This window comes from Myodes glareolus, chromosome 13, assembly GCF_982192425.1.
Source record: "Myodes glareolus chromosome 13, mMyoGla1.1, whole genome shotgun sequence".
Taxonomy (NCBI): domain Eukaryota; kingdom Metazoa; phylum Chordata; class Mammalia; order Rodentia; family Cricetidae; genus Myodes; species Myodes glareolus.
In genome coordinates this window covers 62,618,620-62,635,206 of record NC_142038.1, presented here as the reverse complement: position 1 = coordinate 62,635,206, position 16,587 = coordinate 62,618,620, and the positions used below count along the sequence as shown (strand labels likewise).

Sequence of the window (16,587 nt, the reverse complement as noted above, 5' to 3'; positions counted from 1 at the left end):
CAAAAATACTAAATAAAATACTAGCAAATCGAATCCAAGAATACATTCAGAACCGTCATCCACCATGACCAAGTTAGCTTCATCCCACAAATGCAGGGATGGTTCAACATACAAAAATTTGTCAATGTAATCCACCATATAAACAAGCTGAAAAATAGAAACCACATGATCATCTCATTAGATGCCGAAAAAGCATTTGATAAAATACAACATCCCTTCATGATAAAGGTCTTGGAGAGAGCAGGGATACAATGAACATACCTAAACATAATTAAGGCAATATACAGCAAGCCAACAGTCAACATCAAACTAAATGGAGAGAAACTCCCAGCCATTCCACTGAAATCAGGAACAAGACAAGGTTGCCCACTCTCTCCATATCTATTCAATATAGTTCTTGAGGTCTTAACTAGAGCAATAAGACACCAAAGGGAGATCAAAGGGATACAAATTGGAAAAGAAGAAGTCAAACTCTCACTATTTTCTGATGATATGATAGTTTACATAAGCAACCCAAGAAATTCTATCAAGAAACTTCTATAGCTCATAAATACTTTCAGTAATGTAGCAGGATACAAGATTAATTAAAAAAAAATCAGTAGCCCTACTGTACACAGTTGATAAAAGGGCTGGGGAAGAAATCAGAGAATCAACACCCTTCTCAATAGCCACAAATAGCATAAAATATCTCGGAGTAACTCTAACCAAACAAGTGGAAGACTTGTATGACAAGAACTTCAAATCTTTGAAGAAAGAAATTGAAGAAGACACCAGAAAGCGGAAAGACCTCCCATGCTCTTGGGTAGGCAGAATTAATATAGTAAATATGGCAATCTTACTGAAAGCAATCTACGGATTCAACACAATGCTCATCAAAATCCCAGCAAAATTCTCCAAAGACCTTGAAAGAACGGTACTCAACTTCATTTGGAAAAGCAAAAAACCCAGGATAGCCAAAACAATCCTAGACAATAAAAGAACTTCTGGAGGCAGCACAATCCCTGACTTCAAACTCTACTACAGAGCTACAGTACTGAAAACAGCCTGGGACTGGCATAAGAACAGACAGGAGGACCAATGGAACTGAATAGAAGACCCGAATATCAATCCACACATCTTCGAAAGAAGCAAAAAAAAAAAAAAAATCAAATGGAAAAAAGAAAGCATATTTAACAAGTGGTGCTGGCATAACTGGATATCAACATGTAGAAGAATGAAAATAGACCCATATCTATCACCATGCACAAAACTCAAGTCCAAATGAATCAAAGACCTCTGTCTTTGCCTCTGTCTCCTGAGTGTTGGAATTAAAGGCATGCACACCATGCCTGGCTCTCCAAGACTTTTATCATGAAGGGATGTTGGATTTTTTTTCAAAACTTTTTCTACATCTAATAAGATGATCATGTGGCTTTTGTCTTTCATTTTGTTTATGTAGTGGATTATGTTCATTGATTTACCAATATTGAACTATCACTGTATCTCTGGGATGAATCCTATTTGATCATTTTTAATCTTTTTTATGTATTCTAGGATTTGGCTTGTAAGTATTTTATTGAGAATTTTTGCCTTTGTTCAGAAGGGATATTGGTCTGTAATTTTCTTTGTTAGGTCTTTGTGTGGTTCAGGTACCAATAATTACCCCCTTGTAAAAATAATTAGGCAGTGTTCCTAAAGTTTCTATGAAGAATAATTTGAGTATTTGTGTTAAGTTTTCACTGAAGGTCGGGTAGAATTCTGCACTGAAGCCATCTGGCCCTGGGCTTTTTTGTGGGGGGTGGGTTAGACTTTTAATGACTGCTTCTACTTAACTGGGGGCTTTGGGTCTATTTAAATTGATTATCTGATCTTGACTTAACTTTGGTAGGTGGTATAGATCAAGAAATGTATCCATTTCTTTTAAGTGTTCCGTTTGGTGGAGTATGAATTTAAGATTCTCTGGATTTCCTCAGTGTCTGCTGTATTGTTACTCCTTTCAGCTCCGATTTCATTGAGTCTTCTCTCCCTCTTTCAGTTAATTTGGCTAAGAATTTATCAATCTTAATGATTTTCTCAAGGCGCCAACTCTTCACTTCATTGATTCTTTATATTGTTTTTCTATTTTTTATTTTATTGGTTTCAGCCCTGTTTGATTATTTCCTGCCATCGGCTCATTTGGGGTGGTACGGTTTCTTGGCTTCTTATTTTAGCGCTCTCAGGCGAGCTGTTAAGTTACTAATATGAGATCTCTCCCGTAGTGAAGAGCGGGGTTGCTTGTTCTGTTCTGTTCGGCTAGCTTATACCCAAAATAACCACATGGAAATTATATTAATTAAATTGTTGCCTGGCCCATTTGTTCTAGCCTCTTATTGGCTAACTCTCACATTTTGCTTTAACCCATATCTAGTAATCTGTGTGTTACCACGAGGTCATGGCTTACCGGGAAAGATGCATGTCTGACTCTTGTGACTCCGTGGTGGCTCTCTGCCTGCCTTCTTTCTCCCAGCATCCCGTTCTCTTTTCCCCGCCCACCTAAGTTTCTGCCCTATCAAAAGGCCAAGGCAATCTCTCTATTCAACCAATGAAAGCAACACATCCTACACCACTCTCCGTTTGTTTTAATGTAGCCACTGTGTTTGATGAACTTCTTAGAACTAATTTCACTGTGTCATAGGTTTAAAATACGTTTTATTTTGGTTTTCATTCAGTTCTAAAATGTTTTTACTTTCATTTTTAACTTGTCTTGACCCAATTTTATTCAATAATGAGTTGTTCAGTTTCCATGAGTTTGTTTACTTTCTGTTGCTGATCTCCCGCTCTAATCTGTGGTGCTCAGATAGGATGCAGGGTGCTATTTCAATTTTCTTGTATCTATTGGGACTTACTTTGTATATGGTCAATTTTGGATAAAGTTCCATGAGCTGCTGATAAGAAGGCATAATCTTTTGTGTTTGGGTGAAATCTGTAAATATTTGCTAGGTTCATTTGATTTATGATGTTATTTAACTTCTCTGTTTAGTTTTCGTCTGGAAGACCTGTCTATTGGCACGAGTGGTGTATCGAAGTCACCCACTGTCACTGTGTGAGGTCCAATATGTAATTTTAAATGTATTAGTGTTTTGTGTATGAGTCTGGTATCCTTGTGTTTAGTGCATAAATGTTTAGAATTGTAAGATACTCTCAGTATATTTTTCCTTTTATGAGTATGTAGTGTTCTTCCCTATCTCTTTTGATTTAGTTTTGATTTAAAGTCTATTTTTTCAGGTATTAAAATGACTACATCTGCTTGCTTCTTGGGTCCATTTGCCTAAAGTATCTTTTTCCATACTTTTATCCTGCCTGAGATTATATCTATCCTTCGTAATAAGTTGTGTTTCTTGGATACAACAGAAAGATGGATCATATTTTTCAAATATAGTTTGCTTGTCTGTGTCTTTTTATTGAGGGAATTGAGATTGTTAAATTAGAGAGTTATTGCTGGGCAGGGGTGGCACATGCCTTTAATCCCAGCACTTGGGAGGCAGAGGCAGGCAGATCTCACTGAGTTCCAGGACAGCCAGGGTTATCCACAGAGAAACAGAAACTGTTACTAAGACAATGAATAAAGCTGAGGATTCATGATAAGTGCAATTAACCAGCGACAAAGGCAGATACTCTGTGACTCGCTTAGCCTAGCTCTCCAGAGAAAGCGTGCAGGAAGACAGTAGAGTGGTTCTGACCAGAACCTGAGGGAGGAGGAAAGGATGGTTGTGTGCCAGTTCTGGAGATTATACAGCGAGCATGCAGAGGTATATAGTTGGTGCTTACAATGACAGGTGTTATACTTAACCACAGTTTTAAAAAGTATTCATAGACACTCCCTTTTCTTGGGTGTTAATTGGTATGCCTTAAAACTCCCTAAGTAAAATATATTTGGACACTAAGCTAAACAAGGAGATGTCTTCACTCTGGGCGTTGGGGTCATTGTACTCTCTTTTTATATGTTTCACAATTCTCTGTGTACTCTCCAAATGGGAAAAGGTATGAACAGGCAAATCTGTAGATGGAATAGCAAAGGATGTGTTTTGTTACCCCTTCCCCTTCTGTATTTATTTATTTATTTATTTATTTATTTATTGATTGATTGATTGATTTGGTTTTTCGAGACAAGGTTTCTCTGTGGCTTTGAAGCCTGTCCAGGAACTAGCTCTATGTAGACCAGAGCTGGCCTTGAACTCACAGAGATCTGCCTGCCTTTGCCTCCCAAGTGGTGGAATTAAAGGCGTGTACCACCACTGCCCGGCTACTCCTTCCCCTTCTAACAAATAGCAGGTTGCTTAGTCGGAGGCCCCTGACATCACAAGCAAGAAACTTAGATGGCAGGGACCATGAGGCTGAAGGGAAGGGAGAGAAAGAATGAATGGTCTTGCTTTGGAAGATCTCAAGAACCCTGGACCCAGTCAGACCTCTCTGAAACTTATAGGTGGACCTATTGTTATGGAACCAAGTCGGAAAGCATCCTCCTGCCATCTGATATTAGCTCTGCCAACTCTCTCAAGGACTCCCCGAAGCCAGTGACCACTGATTGTCCAACTGATTGGCTTGACTGAATTCTGTGTATTCCTGAAGGCCTTCACGTGCCGCGCAGAACCTCCACTTGAGGAATCTGTGGATGAAGCTTTGCATCTGGGCTCTCCCTGGCTCTCACCGTGGGCAAACTTTCCCTTCATCTCTGTGAGTGGAAAAGAATATTAAAGTATTAATTTGGTTTTCACTTCAACTGTGTATGAAAGAAAATGCAAAATTACCTTTCTCCTTTATATAAGATAGACTATTTCTCAAATAAAATGAGTCAAATTAGGCAGCCCAGAATGGATAGGGCATTAACAACATCAGACACCCAGGCTTTTAATTTGCTCCAGTCCTCCACCTGCCAGCTGTTTGGCTCCCTGCCATGATCTCTGCATTCCAGCTAGGAAAGAGGAGAAAGACCTTTCCCTAATTAAGGGAGTTTCTTGAAGTCCCACATAATTCTGTCCAATATCCTTGGCCGGAATTTAGGATTGTGTCTATATTCAGTATAATGAGAAGCTGGAAAATGAATTCGCCCGCCCTAAGACCCTTTGGGCTTGGAGTCACAGTTTCCACTGTATCTTAGTCTTTCTTCTCTCTGCTTCCTTCCCTCCCTCTCCCTTCCACTCTCCCTCCTCTTTCCCTCCTCACTTGCCGCTTTGAAGTTCTAATCCAGGGTTTCCCATGCCAGAAAACACTACCACAGAGCTACACCCCTAACCCCAGAATGTCTTTCTTTTGTTCACAACACCTAGCAGGGTGCATTGTCACCCAGTTACAGAATTAGGGAGGGTATAGATTTGCTAAGGCAAATAAGCCCGCAGGAAGCATCCTCAGACACTACCTGTCATTTGCTATGTAGAACGACTAATACCCTTTCCTCTTTTCCGTGGTGGTATCAAGTCAGAGGCAGAGTCAGAGGGAGGTGAGGTGTCCCAGCACAGAAGGAAAGAGAGGAGGGGTGGCTTCTGAGTGAATGCAGGAGAAATCAAACTCCAGGAAAACAGCTCTAGGAGGAGCCCACTTGGGTGTGCCCACTCTGAGAGCTATGTTCTGCTAGTATTCTTGGGTTTTGTTTTGAACATTACGTTATGAATATAAATATAATGGACCCTTGTTCCCAATCTCTTCATGATTCCAAGCTGCCTTTCCAGCTTCTACCCACAGAAAAGGTCTCTCCAGTCCTCTGGGAAGGAAGCGTCCTGTTTTTTTTTTTTTTTTTTTTTTTTTCTTTCCATTGCTGTCTAGTTCATTCTATTGCACTAAACTGCAGTGCTTTGGAAAGAAAACTATACCATTGCTCAACTGGCCCTCTTCTGATTTCCAAACCACCCCAATAGCTAGACCTGCAGCTTCTCTTTTAGGGAGGCCCATGCTACTTAGGTGGACGCACAGAATTGTATGCATGATCTAAACAAAATTTGCTTTTTAGGAAACACCCACACCAACCTCATGCTCACTTGTTTGGAGATTTGATCATGACCCCCGTCTGGACCCCCGACTTCCTCCAAGACCAATAGGCGAAGGTCTCCCAGGGATCGCTGGCCGGTGAGGGAGCTGCTTCTCCATCTGAGCTTACAAAGCAGCTCTGACAGCCTCGACCTCATTAGGTCACAGTAAAGCAGCCACGTTATGCTAACCCTCAGAGGCCGCTATGGCCTGTCCTGTCCTCTGGTTCTCCTCCTGTACTTCCTCTGGGCCACTCTCACCATGCTGCCTGCCCTCTTTTCTGTGTTCCTGAGGTGCCCACACAAGCCTTCCGTGTGTCTTGTTTCTCCAGCCTGACGTCATCATTTTTAGTACTGATTGACAATCTCCACTGAAATGGCCTGCATAGAGCCCCACTTTCGCTTCTCTGTGCCTGAGTTCCCAGTCTCCCAATCCCTGAGCCAGTATTCGGGACCTCCCTGTCCCTGAATTTCATTACTTTTGCACTATCTGGACCTCATAACCTCACTGTTCCGGCCTGGACACTCCTGCCCAAACGTCGAGCAGCACCAAGCAAGAAGGCGCATTTCACACTGGGCTTCTCTGCCATCACCACCCATCCCACTGTATTTTTTGGTCTTAACCCAGGACGTTGGTTTGGGAGTGGTTGACCTTGACCCAGGCTTCAAAGTTGGGCGTGGTGGCTCCCCTTCTGGTCTCCCATCTGTTGACTTCTGGCCGCAGTTTGGGCTCTCCGTTGTGCAAGGATGTGAGCCTTTTTCCTAGTCTCTCAGTACATGGAAGTCCTGAGAACCGTGCCCTAGTGTTACCCTCCAAATTTAGCTCCTCACTACGCCTTGTCTGAGCACACTTCCCATGCCATCAGGGATTGCACAACTAATCACCTTCCCATCCCAGTCGTTTTCAGATCTTGGTGGCACTTGGCGCACCTGTTGCCTCCTTGTCCTTGGCCCCTACTTTGCGCTGGTTGCTTTGCCTGACTCTCTCAGCTGTACTCTGAGCCCTTAGCGGTGCAGAAGGGAGAGTCCAACCCACTAGCAGCGCTGGACTGGGTCACACTAGAGCTTCCGGGCTCCGATGTTGCACAATCGCTGGGAGTTTATCAAGCAACCCAGTGGTTTTGCTTTGAAACGCGGAGCACTGGCGACCACAGCAGTCCAAGTGTCCTTCCCTTGCGAACCTGGAGCTCAAGGGGCGAGGGCCCCCGGTTCTGGGCCAGGAGAACCGGGGTCACATATGCCTAGCGAGAAGTCATGCACTCCGTTGTTCCTTCCACTTGTCTCAGTGGCGCGGGGATATCCCAGGACTCTCGCCCAGGTGTCTTGGAAGTCACCTGAGTAGCGAGGTCGCGAAGAGCGTAGCTGGGTCCAGTTCCAGGCGGTCAAAGGCCGCTTAGAAATGAAAGCAGCTCGGTGAGTCAGCGCGCTGAGAGGAGGCTGGCCCGCGAGGCGCCGCCCCTGGGTGGGGACCCCAGTCACTCTCCGCCGGCCGGGTTTGAGTCGCTGGCCTCGCGCACTTCCCGGGCTGGGTGGCCTGGACTCTTCAGACGGCAGGCGCGGATCATGGCCTGTGGGGCGACGGAGAGGGGACCTGAGCCCCCGGCCTTCCAGCGCCATCCAGAAGCCATCGCACCGCGCCTGGCCCACGGCTACGGGCTGCGCAGAGAGTTGCGGGACCTGGAGTTCGGCCGCTTAGCAGGTGAGAGGTGGGCGCGGGTACTCGCAGGGATATGCTGGTCTGGAACCAGCGTGCGAGACGATCTGTCTCATTTGGGGGGCGTCCTTTGCACTTGATCTTAGCTAAAAGACCAAGAAGAGATGGACTCCTCGAGAATCGAAAGTCTAGGAGAGATTGTGTGGGTGTAACCGGCTCCGCGCTATCCCTTCAGCAGTAGCAAACTTCTTGCTACAATTGTACAACTGTTCCGTGGTGCGAGACCAGCCTGACCTTTCGTTAGGTCTTGCCACACACTTCAAATAGGTTCTCTTTGCCTGCCTCTATTGCTGGAAGAATACCCCATTCTAAAGACCCCGTCACAGCCAAGGTCACACAATTCATAATATTGAGCAGAGGTGTTTCTGGGATGCCTCACACACGCCAGGGGTGCGCGGGAGGCTACTACACGCAGTTAGGAAAAGTGATTCTGTGGTGGCGACCAGCGATGGCCGAGACAGCGATCAGTGGACAGGTCTTGCAAGGCCACGACCCTCTCTCTCTATAGGGATGTCTTCTCTGTATTCTTTTCGAAACATTATTACTATTACTGTTGATATTTTAAAGAGGGTTCTTCTGGGCGGTGGTGGCGCATGCCTTTAATCCCAGCACTCGGGAGGCAGAGGCAGGCGGATTCTCTGTGAGTTCGAGGCCAGCCTGGTCTACAAGAGCTAGTTCCAGGACAGGCTCCAAAAGCTACAGAGAAACCAGAAAAGGGAAAAAAGAAAGAAAGAAAGAAAAGAAGGAAGGAAGAAAGAAAAAACAGGGTTCTGTGCAATCATGTAGTCCAGGTTGGCCTTGAATTCATTAAGTTGTCGAGGTTTGCCTTGAACTTTTGATCCTCTTTCCTCTGCTCCTGATGCTCTGGACTTAAAGGCGTGTCCCAAACTCGCCTGGCACCAAGCCTCATTTTTCTCTCTTCTGTTGCCAGAACAATGAGCAGAGCATGAGCTCTAGCTTGCTGGGAAACTGGAAGACTTAGAGAAGCATGCAATTTGAGCTTTCACAGGTCAAGCCTGTGAACCCGTGGGTTGGATCCGGTCACATACTTTGGGATCACAGGTGGAACCTGTTGACTGAGTCGGGAATTAAGCTCAGATTAACTGCAGGTGTAGCCCGGCCTACTGCTGCAGATTGACAACTCACCACTAGTCCTGGAACTTGACCAGGAAGGGGGTGCTTCAGCAAAGTTCAGAACCCACGGTGGAGCAGGAAGGTCATGGGCCAGGGTACACGGGTTTGTTCGATCCCCTCGGGGTGCTTGTCCCTGCTGTGCGTGGCAGAACAGTCTTTTACTATTTTGGAATAGTAACTAATTATTCTTTGGGTCTTGGGGGAGCTGAGACCTCCTCTTTACTCTGTAGTTGGAGCCTTGCAACTTATTTCTCCCCCTTCTTCCCGGTGCTTTGTCCCTGCCTGGAGACAGCCCTTAGCTTCTTTGCTACCTCCGTCCTTCCTCCCCCCCTCCCCCCGCCCTTACTAGGGAAACTGCCTACCAATCAGAAGTAGTCTGATATGAATACCCACAGGTGCAGAGGGCAGCAGGCTCCTCTGTTTTCTGGAGCAAATCCCAGATCCCAGGGAGTAATTATTTCGATGTCACGGATCCCTTATCTTCTCAAATCCTCTCCAACCCTGATCTTCCACACCCTTAAAGCTTCATAAAGGTATGGTCACGTCCCTCTGGCTCCTTTCTCTCAGTGAGCTGCACCCAAACTTGACATTAGCTGGTAGTAGCCACTCCTCCAGGTTGGCATTTGAAGCCTTTTAACACCCATGGTGATGGTATATAGGTTATTTAATTTCTTTCTTTTTTTCCTTCCTTCCTTCCTTCCTTCCTTCCTTCCTTCCTTCCTTCCTTCCTTCCTTCCTTCTTTCCTTCCCTTCCCTTCCCTTCCCTTCCCTTCCCTTCTCCTTCTCCTTCTTCCCTCAATCTTGTGACAATTTTCCTGCTTCAGCCTCTCAAGTGGTAGGATTGCAGGTGAGAGTCACTATACCCAGATGGATCCTTTATTTACTTAGAGAATTCCCTGAATGCATTGTGGTTGAGGTAGACACGCCCCCCCCCCCCCCCCAGAGGGAGTGGGAAGGAAAGGAGAGAGAGATCTGTTTATTGTGCTAGCCTGGAAATTCCTATGTAGATGAGGCTTGCCTTTAATCTGCCTCTGTCTCTTGGGTGTTGGGATTAGAGATGTGTACCACCATGCTTGGTTTGAAATACACTTTGTGTGTGTGTGCACGTGTGTATGGAAACAAGAGAACGTGGCAAGTGTCTTCCTCTGTCGCTCTACCTTATTTCTTCAGGTAGGGTTGTAGCATGATTAATAAAAACCCAGAGACAGAAATTGGGGTTCAACCCCAAAACCAGAAAAGCAAAGCAGCTAAGCCACTAGAGAAGTCTTACCTCCACCAAGGCTGGGCGACTGCAAACTAAACCAGCCTCTCTCTCCTCCCATTGCATATTCTCTCTAGTGCTGGGATTAAGGCAAATGACTCCTTAGTACTGGAATTAAAGGTGTGGGCCACCACGACCTGGATTTATTTCTGCATTGTTCTGGTGTAGCCCATGGTGGTCTTGAACTCACAGAGATCCACCCACCTCTGTCTCCCAAATCCTGGGATTAAATGTGTGTGTCACCATTGCTTGACTTCTAGTGGCTTTATCTTTACCTTTGGTCTTCAGGCAAGATTTATTTATCAAAATACAAATAATACACCACTACCCAGGGTCTCACTGGTATGGAGTCTGCTGACTGTCTAGGCTGGCTGGCCAGTGAACCCCATCTCCACCTCCCTGCAGGTATGCGCAGCCACACCCAGCTTTCTTTTGCCCATCTCTGGGATGGAACTCTGGTCTCAGGCTTGGGCAGTGCTCGCTCTACCCACTGAGAAACCTTCCCATCCCTGAGGTAGGCATCTGTGAACTAAACAGGTGCTTTTTCCTACCTCTGAAAACACTGGCAATTATTCACTTTTTTTCCCATAGACATAAACTGGAGAGAGGCCGGGGAGTAACAACCAACCCAACGAGCCAGAATGACCTAGCCCCCATGCCTTCTTTCCCGCCCTGAGATTTTCTGCAGGACTGAAAATGTACCTGCTTAGTTGGTGACGTGGGCAATTAAATGTGTGCCCTGCAGGAGCTGAAAGGTTTTGCTTGACTGGTGGGATAGGGGTTTCCTGGCCCTAAGGAAGGGAATGTACGAATATCCAGCCGTGGCTGGGGCTGGTCTTCCCGCGTCAGGCGCTGACTGGCGATTAAAGGTGCATGGCCCAGAAGAAATCCTGGCCTCTCTCCTTCTCCCCCCCTCTTGCCGTTCCTTCCCTCTCCCTCTTTCCCCCTTTCCCTTCACCTCTTCTCTATTTATCTCTGAATATTAATTCAGAGCTAATGAAACAGCCAAGTATATCAAAGAAAATAAAAGTTGTTTGACTTCTCTTTCTACCAGACCTAATGCTAGTTGGCTTTCGGATCAATTGCCTGCTTTTCTTCACTCTGAAAACTGTGTTTACTGTGTTCCAGGCATCCAGCCGGGTACTGTCAAACTACCTACTAACCACCACTCCTCTTGCAGATGCCAGAACAGGGGTCCAGAAAGGCAGGTGGCTGAACCAAGGTTCTCTCTGGCTGGCTAACTTGGATTTGCCTTGTTGGCCTCCTGAGATCAGATCCCTGGTTCACCTAATTCAGTTGCCTTCTTTTGCAAGATTAACTGTTGAACCCCAGCCAAACAAAGCAGGATCTTCCTGAATGACTTCCTAGTTTCTTGGAAGATTCTGGGCAAGATGTACAGTGCTCCTCAGAGTCAGGGTCTCACCTTGATCTTCACCTGAAGATCTTTTTAAAGATTATAATTAAAATCTAAGAATGTATTTGCATGAGTGGTCATTTTGTCTGGCATATATCTCTGTATATTGCATGTGTGGCTGGTGCCTATGGAGGCCAGAAGAGGGCATCAGATTCCCTCAGACTGGAACTGTGAGCCACCGTGTGGGTGCTGGGAATTGAAGAGGAGCCAATGCTCTCACGTGAACATCTTAGTACATTGACTATTGGACTTCCAAAGCCTTTCTTTCAGTTTGGTGAATTTGTATTTCACAATCTTCAGTGAATAATAAAAGAATTATTTTTAAAAAAGATGTTTTTAATTCTTTGAGAATTCTATATAATGTGTTTTGATTATATTCATCCTCCACTTCTCCCCCAGCTCCTCCCAGACTCAACCTCTACCTCTTCACATCCTCCAAACTCTGTGTCCTCTATCATCATCATCATCATCATCATCATCATCATCATCATCATCATCATCATCATTATCCACTAAATTCAATTTGTGTTGACCACATATACTTGTGAGTGTGGGACCATATGGAACATGGTTTTCCAAGAAAACACTTTAAAAACACTGGGCAGATTAGGCGATGTGTTTTAGTGGCATCAGATTCAAAAGATGGCAAATGAAGTAGAAGAACGGCCAAGGCACCGCCACTGGGCTCCACTGCCTTTGCACTGCCACCCCAGGGCCAGTGGCTGTCTGTCATCCGTGTGCTTCTCCAGCAGCTGTCTGTGTAAATACATACGTGCCCCCTTTTCCTATGAAAGGGAACCATAACATTCTCATTTTCAGATGCTACTCTCGTGAGGGTGTGGAGATATGACTAATAATGGTGATTGAGGGGGGCAGTGAATAAAATGTTCCAGAATTAGGTAATGTAAGCACACTACAGCCACTAATCTGTCCGCTTACAGAGGATGGATTTTTTTTTTATGGTATGTGGGTTATATCTTGATGAAGTTTTTGCAAACAAAAATGGACCCTGCATAATCCAAAAAAAACCCCTGTTAAGTGAATTAAAAAACAAATGGATTTATTCCTACTGTATGCATTTGAAATGATATCCCAGAATTCGCTTCATCTGAGTACTGTGTGTGTATAAGTACGTGTGTGTGTGTGCGCATGCCCTACACGAGCGTATGCAGATTCACAAGTGTGTGTGAGCATTTGTTAAGAGCGCAAGCCAACCTGTGGCTCTTTAGGCACCATTCGCCTTGTTTATTTGAGGCGGGGTCTCTCGTCACCCTGGCGCTTGTGGCTCAGGCAGGATGGCTGGCCAGACTGCCCCAAGGGCACCCCGCTTCTGCTGTCTGCTGGTGGGGTCACAAGCAGGGATTCTGGAGCTCAAAGTCGCAATCCCAAGCCTTCACGGCAAGTGCTGGGCCAGCTGAGTTCTGGCCCAGTCTCATGTCAGTACCATCTCATACCCGTGCTTTAGAAACAGCAGATTGGTGTGGACTACCTGTCTATGTATCAGAGATACATGCTCATGGCCATTCCCTTTGCCGTCTTGTGGTTTTATAATGTTGCATTGGATATCTTCACCTACAGGTTGTTTTGCAGAATCCTAGGCTTCATGAGATACACCTGCAGAAAGAATTGTTGGGGCAAAGTGACTGATGTTGCCCAAATGCTGTTCTATGAAATTGTCCTAATTTCTCCCCTTATCAGCCATGTGCCCGACCCTTACCCTACAATGAGGTACTATCTTCAGATTTCTGCCAATCTGATCACCATAGTATCTCCAGCTTGTCTGAGTTTGTCTTGGGTGGGTGGGTGGGGGAGGCTGCAAGGGAAGCTTTTATCCTCTACTCAAAAGCTCTACTAGTGAATCCAGGCTTGACGACAGTGGCGTGGGTATGGGAATGAAAGGTCAGCGCTCCCCTTTCCCTGGAAACACTCAGTTTTCAGAACGAGCGTGAAACTGCTGTGTTGTCATTGGTCACCAAGGTGTGCTGGGCACTTCCTGGCTGGTGAGAGGGCAGCTCATCAGGCAGGTTCCTCAGGACTGCGTGCGTATATTAAGAAACACACAACAAGGAGTTCAGGGGTGCCAGCTGTGTTGAAAGGTGGCTGCGGTGCTGCACATCTGGAGTCCCAGCTCTGGGGAGGTGGAGGCAGGAGGATTAAGAATTCAAATCCAATGACCACATAGAGAATTTGAGGTCAGCAGGAGATATATGAAATCCTGTCTCAAAAACAAATGAGGAAACAAATGGAGACAAAATGAAATAAAAGAATGGGAACCAGTGTATTCACACAGGTCAGATTTACATAAAGTGTGGAGAAGCACCTGCAACTTTATTTGTAATTAATTTTTTTTCAGGAACTGTCTACCTTGACCATGCAGGAGCCACTTTGTTTCCCCAGAGCCAGCTCACAAACTTTACTAAGGATCTCACGGAAAATGTCTATGGTAAGGAATATCACACACACGGATTTTAGCCAACTACACACAGCTGATTAATCAATTGATTAATTTGTGTTTAGTCATGTTGGATTCCTGGAGTACATGGGGGTACATGGAGCAAATCAGCTTCATGACAGATAAAGGGTCAGGCCAGCACCCTGGGTCATTGTGCATCATACACTTGTGCCTGAGGTAGAAAGTTCCAGCTCAGGGGCACACAGACCACTTGCAGAATGGGTTGGTGTCGGGAAGAGAATCTTGGTTGGAGAGTGCCATGTTTGGGGTGGGTAGTTAAACACTGTCCAGTGCAGAGGGTAGGGGAGCATGAAGAACATTCATTCACCCTTGCTATACATTCCTTGAGTCGCTATGTGTGGTTTGTGCTATGAAATCAGAAGGAAACGTAGTTCCTTTCTTGGTGGAGACTTTGGTTCAGACCTGGAGGACACGATCTTAATCAAATGATCTCAGCTACATGTGCTTAGCAACTGTTCAAAAGTCAGTGCACGAAGGAGGCTGGCATCATGGTCACCTGCGTTTGCAGAAAGACAATAGGGTTGGCAGTGTGCTTGTTAGGGGGGTTGGAAGGGGAGCTGATGTTGAATGATGAGCCAGAATTCACTGGGACAACAGGAGGAGACACCGTGCAGGAAGCTCTAGCAGCAAAAGCCAGGATCTCGGACCACAGAGGGGAGGAGAATGAAAGTCTGAATGGATAGGCTGATGGGTAGGGCCACTTAGGCCTCTGTAGGTGATGCTGTGGTGGCCATTATTCTAGGAAGCATCAGCATAGTGTACTCAGAAGATCAATCAAAAGAGACAAATAATGCCAATATCAGTTGATCAATATGTCATTCACTGAGCAGGTGCTGCCTAAATATGTGGCATGTATTATTGTCATGCATCTGTATGACACTCCAAGAGTCATGGGTTGTGCTATTAAGTTTATGTAGCGTAGCTGTTAGCTGTTTCCTCCAGGTAGGACATGGCCTCCATCATGAATCACAGGACCTCTGGTCACCTGTATGAGTCCCTCACAGGGTGGGACCCATTGATGGTCCCTTGTGGAAGGCTGATGAGAGGGCTCATAGGATTCAGTAGCAAGGTCCCCAAGGAGGCCACCATCCCCAGGGTTTATACAGTAAAACAGTTGACTGTGTTGGGACCATTCTGTAGCTGGTAAAGTTGCCTGTAACTTGCCCAGGGGATGCACAGCTACCGTTGAGTGACCCACACTCTTGTGAGTGACCTCAGCAAACTCACTGGCTGTCTAAGCTGGTCTTGGGTGGATTTTTTTCTTTCACCTCGATGCTGTCTCTGATGTTTGATGTCTCCCCAGGAATAGTCTCCCAATATCTTGATTTACAGGCGAGCAAATGGAGCCCCAGTAGGGGCAAGTAACTAACCGAATGCTACACATTTACAAAGTTCTGGAGTTGAGGGAAGAGGGTCACCGGAGCTGTTTATCTCTAGACAATTTGGCTCCAGGGCCTAAGTCCTGGTCTTCCCACCCCAAGATGCCCTTGTTCATGACAGTCCTGTTACGCTACAGATACACACAGGGGTTTGAGTCTTCACTCTGGACAGTCAAGGGGTCTTTAAATCTGAGAAAGTCCCCAGAGAGGGGGCCACTGAGGGATTTTATCTTGATTTTCATCTGTGATTTGCGAAGAGACCTGAAATTATCCTGCAACCTTGACAAAAACCATAACTGTGGGAGAGCAGTTAGCCTGAGAGATGGCAGCTTCAAGGTCCAGGTGGTCCAGGTGGTCCAGGTGGTCCAGGTGGTCCAGGTGGTTCAGGTGGTCCAGGTGGTCCAGGTGGTCCAGGTGGTTCAGGTGGTCCAGGTGGTCCAGGTGGTCCAGGTGGTCCAGGTGGTCCAGGTGGTCCAGGTGGTCCTAAAGACACGGGGTTAAAAACTGACCTGAGGGAAAAGCAATGGGAATGTCTGCCAAGTCCCTCAGGCTGCTAGCTGAGGTAGAAAGAATGGGCATGAATACTAATATTTAGAAGGTAGCTTGACAGGCACATGGCGTCTATTTATTAGAGCAACAACCGTAAGTGCCCAACCAGGGCCTATGGCATCCCTAGCCACAGGCTTTTGGTCAGGTTCACAGTTAGGGCCTATGGCGTCCCTAGCCACAGGCTTTTGGTCAGGTTCACAGTTAGGGCCTATGGCGTCCCTAGCCACAGGCTTTTGGTCAGGTTCACAGTTAGGGTCTATGGCGTCCCTAGCCACAGGCTTTTGGTCAGGTTCACAGTTAGGGCCTATGGCGTCCCTAGCCACAGGCTTTTGGTCAGGTTTACAGTTCCAGATGTAAACCACCTGCCTTGGCTTCAGTCAGAAAGCAGCTGGCTGCCTTCATTGTAGTTACGCAGTGACGAGCATAATTTTTCTCCCAGCAGCCTGCACAGTACCTTCTGTTCTATAAAAAGCTTAGTATGTTTTTTGATGTTCCTGTCATAGTCAGTATTTTTTTCTTTTGTTTTTATTGTCAAACAGTTGCCCACTGTGTGAGGATTGTAGTACTTTGTCTACCTGTTCACAGTCCCTGGGCATTTCTTCTCCTTCCAGAATTTGGCTTTATGAATAGAGCCAGTATGAACACTTGTGTGGTCTGTATGGATAAAGCATTTTTATTCCTTTTG

The 16,587-nt window shown here is 45.9% G+C and overlaps 1 protein-coding gene across 1 annotated transcript in view; it reads left to right on the top strand.

Moving 5' to 3' along the window:
• The first annotated feature begins 7,437 nt into the window (after window positions 1-7,437).
• Mocos (molybdenum cofactor sulfurase) overlaps window positions 7,438-16,587 on the top strand; it is a 49,283-nt gene continuing 40,133 nt past the window's right edge. Inside the window, exons 1-2 of the mRNA XM_048442605.3 lie at window positions 7,438-7,677; window positions 13,855-13,944. Of these exons, the coding sequence (XP_048298562.3) occupies window positions 7,542-7,677; window positions 13,855-13,944 (226 nt within the window). The 5' untranslated portion in view covers window positions 7,438-7,541. The remainder of the gene's footprint in view (window positions 7,678-13,854; window positions 13,945-16,587) is intronic.